Raw genomic sequence first — 13016 nt, 5'->3', positions numbered from 1 at the left:
CTGGCTGACAGTGTTCCCCAACTGTTTTTTCAAAGATTGTTTTTTCCTGCAGGACAATGCTCCAATCCGCAGCCAGGCCAATAAAGGAGTGGATGGAGGATCATCAGAACAAGACACTGTCATGGCCAGCACAATCTCCAGACCTGAACCCCACTGTGATCAAGACGGTCACCAGCCATCAAACAAAAGCCAAACTGCTTGAATTTTTGTTCCAGGAGTGGCATAAAGTCACCCAACAGTGACTTTATGCCGCAGACTGGCAGAAAGCATGAAAGCTGATTGAAAATCAGGGTTATTCCACCAAATATTGATTTCTGAACTGTTCCCAAGTTAAAACATTAGTATTGAGTTGTTTAAAAAAAAAAAGATTATCATCTTGTTTTCTTTGCATTATTCGAGGTCTGAAAACATGGAACCTATTTCGTTATTTTGACAAGTTGTCATTTTCTGCAAATAACCTGTTTTATTAACAAAGTTCGGATAATTACACACATTGGCATAATTACATAATTAGCACATTCAGATAAATAACCTAATTAACAAGGTGGAGCATATTTAGTTAATCAACTCAGTTAGCATCAGGAGGTATATATACAGCAGACTTACTTCTGTTCTATGGCAGTTTTCCAGCATCCTTCCACAAACCCATCTCCTAACTTCTAACTAAATCTATCCCAGCCTGGGATGGGGAGTACTCTGGGTTTGGGCCAAATTCCGAGCTCGGAGCCCTCCCCCTGAACAGCACGCCAAATATGCATAAACTTTACTTTCTTATCCCCCTTCCTAATTATTGTATCTGTATGTATAGCTATTGCAGTACAAGACAAATGACTCAAAAAGACAAAAAAAACATCTCGGGCATATTTTTGGGTCACAGCTGTGGTCCTGTGGTATGTTGGCTTCCGTCGTATGTTTTTTTACTTTTATATAGTATGTGCAGCTGAAAATATGTGGCTTGAAAGTGTTTCAGGGGTATTTATAATAACTGCAACAATAGTTGAACACATGATTATGTTGAACAGCTGTCTAAAACCCATATATATGTTCATGTATGAGGAATACAAGCAAAAGCTTAAACGGTCTCTGCTGCTGGAGCTTGAGACAGCATTTACTGAAGGGCATCTGAACTTCAGGGTCAAAAAGCAGACAAAATGCACCACCGCATCCACACCTAACAGATGCCAGGAGGACACAAGACTGAGAAAATCACACTCACAATTTGCTTTGCAACATACTCAATATACGCCACTTCTCTGTACCTTTAGCTGTCTTGTTCACTTTATTCTGAATAAAAGCATGTAAATGAATTAATTCAATTTATTCAATAAATGCATCAAATTAAATTTCAGAAATGTATTTTTATTCAAAATCCATGTTTGTTTTTTTGTATTTAAAGAAAAAAAAATTACAAAATCATTTACACATTTTTAAGTTGAGCTCTCAATTCAACATTTTGTTTACAACTCTCTGTTTCAAGGCTTCATGCCTGGACATTTTTGTCTAATTACTTAAACAGATTTTCTGCAGATGTTCTAGGCATGCATGTGAACTAACGTTCATACATTTCCTTAAGGATTTTTATGCTCTCGCTGTATCTCAGCTGGTTCTTACTGGAGGCCTCCTTCCACCTAAAACAGATGCAAAACAAATGATACAGAACATTTGCATGAATTAATTTGTAAATACCCTACCATCCCCCATAAAAGAAGAGGAAGTGAATGAATGATAAGTTTTACTTCTGTCTAATTTTCTTCCAGCGTTTGATGTGACTGAAGATAAGAGGTGAGGTGCCTGCTGCAGTGTCTACAGACTGAAAAAGAAAAAGAAGATCTTGCAAATACCAAAAATCACAAATGGATATGGCCACATGAAGCACACAATTTAGCAATATTTGAGTATTGCAAACTTTAAAGAGGACCTGTTACGCCCTTTTACAAACTCTTGATTTTGTTATTGGGGTCTACTAGGATAGGTTTTCATGCTTGAATGTTCAAAAAACATATTTTTCACAAAAATGACATTGTTGCAGCACCTCTCTTCCCAGTCTGTCAGTAACGCTCTGTTTAGTTCCTGTGTCTATGAAGCCCCTCATTCTTGAAAGCACAGTGTGGTCTGATAGGTCAGCTGGATCTGTGTGTTGTGATTGGTCAACCGCTTCAAGTGGGTTTCAAAAATGTCACACCCCTTACCATAACCAGATTTGGGGTGGAAAAAACAGTGGCTGTGTCCGAAATCGCCCCCTATACCCTTAAATAGGGCACTATTTGTAGTTGTGTTCGAAACCATAGTGGACGATGTTGAGTGCACTCATTCAATCCCACAATGCACCGCAATAATGAGTGTACAACCGATGCACGCTCGGCGGCTAGAGAAATACCAATAATGCACTGTGAGAGGCGCGCGCTGAATGAATTCCCGCATCTCGCCAGGAGATGGCGCCCGCAGCTGAATCAATCATCCATTCATTTTCCAAACCGCATTGGTCCAGCATTATCATACAGGTATAAATTCCTATTTAATTAATCATTAAATCGTTTAAAAGGTTTGAACATGCTAGTCCAACATAAATATTCATTACTACCGGAGCTGCCAGTTTGCTACATTTCAAAAGATTATTAAACAGCAGCACAAACTATGCAGAATCGGCAGCCCTTCCGATGCACTCAGTGTCCGAATTCACGCACTCGTTTCATTCACTCCTTCAAGTGGACTATATTAGTGGAGTAATGTAGGGAATAGTGAATGAGGGTATAGGGGGCGATTTCGAACACAGCAAGTGTCTCTTGAACATGGTGACAACACACTACTAACGTAACTTAACTAGGGCTGCGTTTCCCAAAAGCATCGTGAGCCTAAGTTGATCGTAGAACCATCGCCACCAATGGAGCTACGATCAACTTAGGCTTACGATGCTTTTGGGAAATGCTACCCAGGCCTCACACCATTTATTTTGCATATGCCTTGGGTGGGAATTATTTAAATGAGGAATACTGTGATGTGTACAAAACTCAAGACTACAATTGAGGTGTTTCAGAATATAGAGAATAACTCCCTTTGGAGAGACTTGGTGCTTTATAACTGCAAACCTTTTTCATGCTCAAACAGCAACATTATACACTAAAGAAAGTTGAAAATGTAAAAAAAAGCATAATAGGTCCTCTTTAAATGACAATACCAGTCAATTCTGTATGCAAACAGGTTTACTTATATTCCTGACAAAGATTGGTTAAGAGTTAAGCAGAAGCATTTGACAGCAACTTTATCTTCTGTCATTTAGCAGTTGCTGTCACAAAAGGATCTTCAAAGAAAGATAAGCGTTTCTTGTACACCATGTACAGCACAACAGTTTCCATAGCCCACCTGGCTCTCTGCAGGCTTCTCTACAGGTGGAATTCTGAGATTAACAGGTTCACCAACTGAACCTACTGGACAGGAAACAGGCGGAGGAAGCCTGTACACATTCTGCCCTTTGCCATTCAGCATGTCAGTCATCTGAAAGAATAAGAATCAAAGAGCAGTTTCCCTCAATTGTGAAGCTTGTTGTGGCATAAATTACTTAATTTTTTAAACAAGTGAAGCCAAGGACAATCCTTACTGGTGAAAGAAGCATTCCAGTGAAATTCAAAGGAAAAATATGAATTTCTCTCCAGTGGGTAATTGAATTCAGAAGGGAACGTTTAGACGGATGTTGCAGCATTATTAATAACAACAACAATTTAGCTTTGATGATAACTTTACGGTTAAAAGGTTACTGGACTGTTATATAAGATATTATGCTTGCAGTGGGCCAAGACATGCCTTTTTAATTCTTCTTGCTCCAAGGACAAACTTCAACTAGAGAAGAATGAGGTGAACCAACCGCACTTTTTAATGAAAAAAAAACGAGCCATGTTAAAATACACTTGGCTCATGGGAATTCTGTTGCAAGGAAGTCCATTGCCAGAATTATACAAAGTTTATTTACCAGGAAGGAAAAATAGTTCCCAAGTCAAAAAGATGACTTAGACAACATTAAACTTTTTAAACACACATTTTTAGTGCATAATTTATCTAAGTTCTCTAACAAAAATATAAGCTTTGATTTAATGACTTCCACTGTACATTGCTGTAGTTTGTTTGCTATTTTCAGTGGCAAATAGCAATGTGAGAGAGAGTTTAGCTTGTATTTAACCTGAAACACAACCATCTTTGAAAACCAACACTAGATTTCCAAATGCAGTTATAGACTGAAATGTGTTATTCAGAGAAGTTAAAGGGTTAGTTCACCCAAAAATGACAATAATGTCATTTATTACTCACCCTCATGCCGTTCCACACCTGTAAGACCTTCATTCATCTTCGGAACACAAATTAAGATATTTTTGTTGAAATCCGATGGCTCAGTGAGGCCTATATAGTCAGCAATGACATTTCCTCTCTCAAGATCCATTAATGTACTAAAAACATATTTAAATCAGCTCATGTGAGTACAGTGGTTCAATATTAATATTATAAAGCAACGAGCAGGATTGGGCAAAAATACATCAAAATGTATTTTAAAATAAAATACCAAAAACCTTAATTTTAAGTGTATCAAAATAAACTATAAAATACAGCAGCCACACCATGTATCAAAATAAACTACTGTATTTTTGTATTTTAAAAATACTAAAAAATACTTTTACAAGGGAGCATGAAATTTCTTCACAAACCTTCCATCAATTGGCCTCTCTCATCTATCCCTTCACCATTACACTGACTCAGCTGAATAAGTAAACAATGTTTGATAGCAACAGCTTTTCTCTGCCCTAGTCATGCAATAAATCTGAAATATGAAACCAGTTAAAGGCACAATATGTAGGATTTTTGGATTATAATTATATATTCTGTTGACTTGTGTACTTACATTATCCCAAATGTTTCCAAGAATGTTTAATTCCAGGAGGAATAAGCAATTATTGCTGTGTGTCACCTATCAATGACATCATTACCCTCGATTTCCGGTTTTATTTTGTAGAAACCATGGAAACATCAAAGACGCCTTAGTATATTATGTGTTTTATTAGACAGGTGAGCAACTGTTTGGATACATTCATCGACAGAAAACGAATCATTGTTATGTAGCTCAACACTGTAAGTCTTTTTGTTTGAATCTTGTTTTCTTGATTTACCGCGAGTACCATGTTTTACCATGCCTAATATCGATCTAGTTTACTGCAGCGTACATTAAGTGTCTCATAGTAGCCGCTGAGCAAATGCACAGAGTAGCACTATTACAACTTTAAACACACAAATATGTCTAACATGATAAAACAGTGCTGCTTTACCCCACATACGAATGACCGAAAGAAGCGGAAGCAGCGACTGTGGCATAATAAAAGTTCCGCTGCTGTCGAGACATGTGTCACGCTCGTCTCTCATTAGCAATCGCTCCAGCAGCCTCGTTACGCTCTCACAGCACTCGGCCATGCTCTGCTTCATACTACAGTAACGTTAATAATCTCATCCATGAACATGATTTCTGCCTGAGTCCTGCCCTAGTTCTTTTCCACTGGCTGTAGATGTGAAGACAACACCTTCCATTAATTCCGCGAAATCAAGGTGTCATCAAGCTACGCCTTTGTTTTGAATAAGCGACTTCTAGCAGCAAAAATTTACATATTGTGCCTTTAACAGATCAAATATTCACAAATCCCTGTGATCTCCCAGATGAAAGGTTAAAGTAACCAACAGTTTAATGTCTGCGAATGACTCATAATTGTATTCTAATTTAGTTACTTGGTGTTTGGTAACGAAGGGCCTACTTTGCATCAGCAACACTGACTCAATGACAGACAAGTCATTCATAAGAAGACGACTGATGACACCTGTATTCATGGCAACTAGTTTCTAATTAATCATTTGATTGTTAATCATAAATATAGGGGGCTGCTGCTCAGTATAATAGTTTTCAAGAACATTATGTAAACTGGTAAACTATTTAGCCTATGCTACCAAAATGAACACCAAAACTTAACATGAACTGTTAAAAATTATAGCAATTCTTGCTAAAAATTGATGGAAAGCTGGCAGCCTGCACATTTCTTACCTTTACCACCTTCTTCCATATGGATCAATTTTCTGTTCTGATCTCAAAAAGTCTGGGCAAACTACTGAGTAAGCACCAATCAGAGGCCGCAATTTTATGATGTCATTATGTAGACTTCTTACAAAGTATTTTACAGTATTTTAAAAATACAAAACACTAAAGTATTTTGATACAAAATACAAAGCCATTTTCATCAACCCTATCAAATACAAATTACAAAATACTATTTTGTATTTGAAATACAAAATACTATTTTGTATTTGAAATACATGTATCATAAATACTGCCCATCCCTGGTGACGAGAATATTTTTGGTGCGTTAAAAAAACAAAATAACGACTTATATAGTGATGGCCGATTTCAAAACACTGCTTCCTGAAGCTTCGGAGCGTTATGAATCAGAGTGTCGAATCAGCGGTTCGGAGCGTGTGTCAAACCGCCAAACTGCTGAAATCACGTGACTTTGGCGCTCCGAACCGCTGATTCGACACGCTGATTCATAATGCTCCGAAGCTTCAGGAAGCAGTGTTTTGAAATCGGCCATCACTATATAAGTCGTTATTTTGTTTATTTGGCGCACCAAAAATATTCTTGTCGCTTTATAATATTAATATTGAACCACTGTACTCACATGAACTGATTTAAATATGTTTTTAGTACATTAATGGATCTTGAGAGAGGAAATGTCATTGCTGGCTATGCAGGCCTCACTGAGCCATCGGATTTCAACAAAAATTTCTTAATTTGTGTTCCGAAGATGAATGAAGGACTTACGATTGTGGAACGGCATGAGGGTGAGTAATAAATGACAGAATTTTCATTTTTTGGTGAACTAACCCTCTAATGATCTGAACAGGATGAGTATTTAAAATCATTGTGAAGTGAATGCTGTGTGTGACCTCATCCTCCCCGGAGCTGTGAGGGGGGCTGGGCGCAGTTCTCTCTCGCATAGAGGGGTTGTTTCTCATCCACGCCCGACAAATGGGATAGAGTGGTGTGGTGGTGCTGAACTGAGCCAAGTCCACACTGCGGTCAAATAACTTTATAATATACGCATCTGATGGAAAAGATGAGATGTGAGGCACGTAAGAAAACAGGAAATGGCTCTTATGAGACGAAGACTAAAAAAAAACTCAAATTCCATTTAATTCATTAAAGATAAAAACTCACTCAAGCCACCACAGAATCTTCACTGATGTGAAAACCCAACAGCGTTTCTCAAAAATGCTAAAAAGTGTTACTTGTAAAATACAAAATTGCCAATAAACATTTATGTCGTACACTTAAAATTTACCTGAATTAATCTTATACATCACCATTTGCGCTTTCCCTTGTTTGGTTATTTTCTCTCTCTCTCTCTCTCTCTATATTATATATATATATACACACACACACACACACATTACTATAATATTAAAGGTTCAGAGCCCAAACTATTAGCCTAAGTTCAGTTGCTATTTATTTTTAGATATAATCAACACTCAAATAACAAATTGTATGCAAACTTGTAAACTGCACATAAGGCAGTTTTTGCATTAACTTCTAAATCTAAATTAAAAAACTATGTTTATTTTCGTTGTTGAAATATGTTGAAATTTACACATTTTCATGACAGATTTATTTAAACATACATTAAATAATTAAGACATCACTAACAAGTTAACTAAAATATAGTGAGTATATAGGCTAATATAGTGCATATATTTAGTGAAAGAGTTTATTTCTCTGGCGAACTAACAAGCTGTGGACTCGCCTGAGGTAAATGCTATGTGACAGTGTTTACAAGCTGTTTTATTGATGTCTTTGCAAAGTTTGAACACTGATTGAGCGATTACACAAGATATTATATGTTTCAGTAAGTTGTACTGTATCTTTCAACATACCTTCAGATGTTCATTCATGTTTATTCTGTAACTAGTATTAAAGAGGAAGAGATGATAGCGTTCACTCGCGATCATATATCAAATATAATTAGAATAAATGTAAGTATAATAAAAAAATATAAGTATTCTTTAAAAAATAAGTTGAAATAATGCAAATTGATGACTTTAACAAACGCATAGCCATAGACTATCGATTAACAGCCTCAGATAGTTACAGTAGGTTTACTGTTTTCACTAAAAATATATTTCCCTGTGGAGAAAATGAAATACTATGAAAATAGTTTCAGTTATGACTTTTTTCACTTGATTTAGTCTAGTTAGTTTTGTCTCAAATATAATGTGATTTTCGGTGATCGAGATCTGGCAGCAGCAGCACATTTTTCCTCTTGGGTGAGCAATCCACTCACAGCTTTCCCTGTGCATGAAATCCCCCATATGCCAGCAAACCAATGAGAACGTGGAACAATGATGACAATACATTACAACAGAGTGAAGACGCAAAAGCTGCTGTAGATCCGCTTATCCGGAAGCCTCCGTAACTGGCAGAATTAAAGAAAATTATCGTCGTTTGGCAAATAAATAAATTGCGGACAGTTACACACGCATTACCAGCATTTTATCATCTAGGCCAGGGCTATTCAACTGGTGGCCCATTTGTTCCGGCCCTTCAAGTATCTTAGTGTGAAAAAGACATCTCTAGAATAAATTTAGTTAAGTTGGACAACGGGCCCTACAGTTATGAAGTGACGCACGTCTGTTCCATACAGCACAAGCTACATTCTCAGCGCAGAGCATGAGTCACGTGACGTTAGGCGAGTGGCGCGAGCAGCCTCTCCTGTGAGACGCGATGAGAGAGAGCAAGCGCAAATCCTGGCAGCGGCAGGTCACAGCGCCACTTCCGGTGGCATCCCCATGCCACGGATTTCTCTGGCAACTGCCCGAGTTCGCGACAGCTGCCACGGTCTCGGTTTCGCTGTTTCTGCTGTTTGCTTGGTAAAAACTACACTGTTTTCAGTGGCGTGCGGTTGTGTTTTAAAATAATGAGGCAAAGTTCCCATAGGTGTATTATTATTATTATTATACATTGTTTATGTATCAGCTGCCAGAGTTCGTGCCAGGAGTCACAGGCAGCTGCCACGATCGTTTGTCGCCGCATCTGCTGTAAACTACAATGTTTTTTGTTTTTTAAATAAAAGATTTGATGATGCATATTATATACCAGCAAGCAGATGCGACCAGAATATGAACCCAATAAGCTAAATTGCATAAGCATTTTCCCATAAAGAACATACACACACAAAATGCAACAAAATGCAACAAAATGTTGTTATTTTGAAATACAACATGAGCATGTTTAAATGCAGGAAAAAAGTCTACTTGGGTGTCTTATGGTGCAAAAATACAACATATGGGCTCCTATATTGCTGTTGTGTCATCACTCATATTGCAAGCCGTATCTCTCTGGCCCCTCATTTGGGATGCTTTTCATGAACTGGCCCCCATGACAAACTAGTTGAATAGCCCTGATGTAGGCTTTATGGTATGCCTCAAACTTATAGTAATTTATAATGTTAATGTTAATCAGTGAGTCCACAAATCGCTTGGGTATGCAGAGCATTCGCACCTTATATGGACTGCACACCACCGATATACACACAATTTTAAAATAAAGATAAGTGAGTAGCTGCCTACCACAACAGCTAGTAGATAAGGCAAAATTACTTGCCAGTGTGAAAACAAAATACTCTAGTTCGGCTGTTGCTGGGTGTTAATTTCCCAAAATTGAGAGCAGTAGATAAAGCGTAGATGCTTGTGATCTAGCTCTTACTTTGTTTGTGCTGATTGGTTTCTGCCAGACCATCATCCATTTCTTTACGCTTCTTCCTTCTGTGTTGTGGGAATCGTGATGATGGCCTGTGAAAGGCAAAAAGAGGCTCTTACAGTAACCACTACCAAACCATTAAGGAATAAACATTTGCTATTTTGTACATATTACTATCGTAAATATTTATAAAGCACCCTCAAAGGCTGAAAAGCTTTAAGAGATCTTAAAACAATATTTGATCTTAAAGGGGCAACAGTGTCTGTTTGGTCAAAAATACCATTCCTCTGATTAAAAAGAAAAAAACAAATTTTTTAACCATAAAATAAAGGTCAGAAGATTTTCCTTGCCTTTTCCCTGCAGAAGAAGGTGACAAATCCCTGTAAAAGAGAAAGGAAAGAAGAAAAAGAAAAGAAAAAGAAAAAAAAAGGGGAGGGGGGGGGGAGCATTTCATGTTCATTACATATGATTGTCGGGAAAAGACAGTGTTTTCTGCAGTAACGTAAAAATCCATGTGCATACTTGCTCAATGAGTCTGCCACCATTTTACCAGAATCCTCTTCATTCTGCTCCCTGTGCAGGAAAGGGAGGAAAGGGAGGATTGTACAGATGCTAGTTTTGATTACTCAGACACAATTTCTTATTCCTGATTATTTATCGGAATACTTTGCAAGGTTCTCAGAGAACACATTAAAGCATTACTGCTGGTGGTCACTAAACATTTTAAGAGTATTTCCGGAAATGTAATTACAGCAGTAAATGATCTCAGACCATCAGGGTCAGTAATTATTCATACAGCTGAAATATAAATGGATTGTAACAAAGAAATTAATCAATAGAATACTAAATATTTTTCCAAGTTCAGTGGAAACAAAACCTCTGAGACACCACAAATGGTCATATGTTCAGAGAATCCACACTACCTAATCACTTCCAGTCGCATTTAGAAGATTAGAGCTGGGTGCTTACATTTTGTGATGATATAAAGAGTCAAGCAGTATGACCAGTCACAGGTGAAGCATGATCTCCTAACAAGGCCATATATTAAGGTCTGGATAGATTAGACAGTAAAAAAATAAACAACCAGTTCTCGTAATCAGCTTGTTGGATTCAGGAGAAATGAGCAGGAATAAAGATCTGAGAGACTTTGACATGGGCCAAATTGTTATGGCAAGTGACTGGGTTAGAGTTTCTCTAAAACTGCAAGGCATGCGCGTTGGCATCTGACTTGGGTACCAAGTCGGTACTTAAATTTTTAAAATGTGACGATACCAGCATTTCTCCCTAGCATTTTGAGCACTGTTGAGCAGTTTCTTAGGGTGCTTTCACACTGGGCTCGTTCGCCGCGGTAGAGCCCGGGCGTGATTGTTCCCCGTGCCCCCTGCATTGTTGGTCTGGTTTCACACTTAACTTGATTTTATCGAACCCTGGTGCATTTGCGTTCATCTTACGTCAACACAGATGTGCACGGTGCATGATAGAAAACAGAATGCGGGTCAATAAATTGTGTTTTTATTAATTTGGTGCTATTACGTGCAGCAGAGTAAACGACACTTGTGTTTATTGTATGTGTGCCACATGTAGACGTTTTCCGCTGCTTGCAAGCAGCCTATTTTGAGGAGAAAGTTGATTGCCATTCATCTGCCGCTCTGATTGCATTCGCAAAGCGCGAATACACTGCAGGCTCACTCCTGCTTGAATCCAAGGTAAATCATCAACACATCATCTCTTATATTGTTTTATTTAAGTAAATACATTATAATCGGTGAAAACGCATGCGCAGGTTACTTTACTTCCTGAACAAGTGCACAACCGAGTCCATGTTGCTTTCATATTCACGTGAACCGCGGCACAGTTCGAGTGCAACCGAACTCAGACCACCTCCTTCAAGTAGTCTTGGATTCGGTACCCCGGTGCGCACTCAGTTTCGCATGACAGCTTTCACATTAGCGATTTTTTATGCAAACCGTGCCCTGTTTCGAACCAAACTGCCAGTGTGAAAGCACTCTTAAACACCTCTGATAGACATCTTTGACGCTCTTCACCGAGGGCTTAGGGCAGCCATTTTGAATATAAAAGTTTAGGCACTTACGATACTCACTAACACTAACTGATGTAGGCTATATCATACATCAATCATGCACTTATCAGACAAATTACTTTACAGTACAATATTATGATGTCGCACCTAGTTAGTGGTTAAGACACAGTTACTGTTAAAGGAAGTGCAGTTTCAGCACAGTCAGAACAAACTATGCAGCTGTTCCATTGCTCAAATACAATGCAATCACTAATGGACATAACAGATAATGTTGTGGGAGTACATTGTGTAATATGTTAAATATATGTTACTAAACATTCTGGATAATTGACAATCTATAAAAGTGGACTCATCACTAATGCACTTTAATTGCCTGAGGTCCATTTGCAGCTTCGTTGTTACAGTCTAGCTTTTAAGGCACATTAATGCACTAACCTCTCACTGTCGTTCCTCTCAACCAGACCTTGCAATACAGCATCAAGGCGGTTTCGAGCCCCAGCATCTGAAAAGAACCATTTTTACCACATAAAATCACTTTTTCAAGGACTCTTCACACACTAAAACAGAAATGTAACAAGAAGCTCTCGTTTGCATCCTCACCTGTTTTTTCAGTCTTGATTTTACAGTGAAGCATTGTGCCCTCAGAGTGACAACAGGGATTTTTTTTTTAACCTGTAAAATCATTCAGAGGAGGAGGATTAGTGATTTGCTACTTGTGACTAATATAATGAAATGGGTTAAATAAAATTGTAATGAAATTAATATAAAATTAAGTGGATGTGCTGCAATTTGATATATTTTGAGGGTATATTATATATATATCCTAATTCTAATGTGTGTGTTACAAATTTTCGGTAAATCAAAAGAATTGTTTGAAAAAGGGAAATCACAGTGGTCATGAATAACATGTAAAAACAAGCATAGTATTATTTTGCTAATCAGCTACAATGATATAAACAGCTGTCGTTAGCTAGCTAGGAAAGCACTTAAATCCCTGATTAACGGCATTTAATCAATTCACCGACTTCACAAAGGCATTAACAAAAACATAATACTGTAAATAATATAATTTGGGAACGTAGAAGTACTTTATAAACACAAAACAACACGTTATTCACCTTTCAATCCTTAGCTGAGAGACATGAGCCGCTTCTGTCACAATCCGGCTTTCCTCTTCCGCGCGCAATGAGATTCCTGGCTCGT

The 13016-nt window shown here is 37.9% G+C and overlaps 1 protein-coding gene across 1 annotated transcript; it reads right to left on the bottom strand.

Annotated features, from left to right (window-relative positions):
• Window positions 1-1338: 1338 nt before the first annotated feature.
• On the bottom strand, window positions 1339-13015 carry lin37 (lin-37 DREAM MuvB core complex component). Its single transcript, XM_051863446.1, has 10 exons — window positions 12932-13015; window positions 12414-12485; window positions 12249-12315; window positions 10295-10345; window positions 10123-10152; window positions 9779-9864; window positions 6967-7124; window positions 3361-3492; window positions 1737-1810; window positions 1339-1628 (listed from the first exon to the last, which is right to left on the bottom strand). The coding sequence occupies exons 2-10, from the start codon at window positions 12445-12447 to the stop codon at window positions 1550-1552; spliced, it is 711 nt and encodes a 236-aa protein (XP_051719406.1). The 5' UTR covers window positions 12448-12485; window positions 12932-13015; the 3' UTR covers window positions 1339-1549.
• Window position 13016: the final 1 nt, after the last annotated feature.

This window comes from Ctenopharyngodon idella, chromosome 15 (genome assembly GCF_019924925.1).
Source record: "Ctenopharyngodon idella isolate HZGC_01 chromosome 15, HZGC01, whole genome shotgun sequence".
Taxonomy (NCBI): domain Eukaryota; kingdom Metazoa; phylum Chordata; class Actinopteri; order Cypriniformes; family Xenocyprididae; genus Ctenopharyngodon; species Ctenopharyngodon idella.
Note: the sequence above shows the minus strand (reverse complement) of the source record. Positions and strands in the feature narration are given on the sequence as shown.

Bases quoted from the DNA above. Each gene is read 5' to 3' on its own strand.
- lin37 (XM_051863446.1), bottom strand. From the start codon at position 12,447: ATGCTTCACTGTAAAATCAAGACTGAAAAAACAG. The intron at 10,153-10,294 runs GTATGCACATGG...TCTCTTTTACAG, and splicing joins GTGGCAGACTCATTGAGCAA to GGATTTGTCACCTTCTTCTG. The intron at 9,865-10,122 runs GCAAGGAAAATC...TGCCTTTCACAG, and splicing joins CCTTCTTCTGCAGGGAAAAG to GCCATCATCACGATTCCCAC.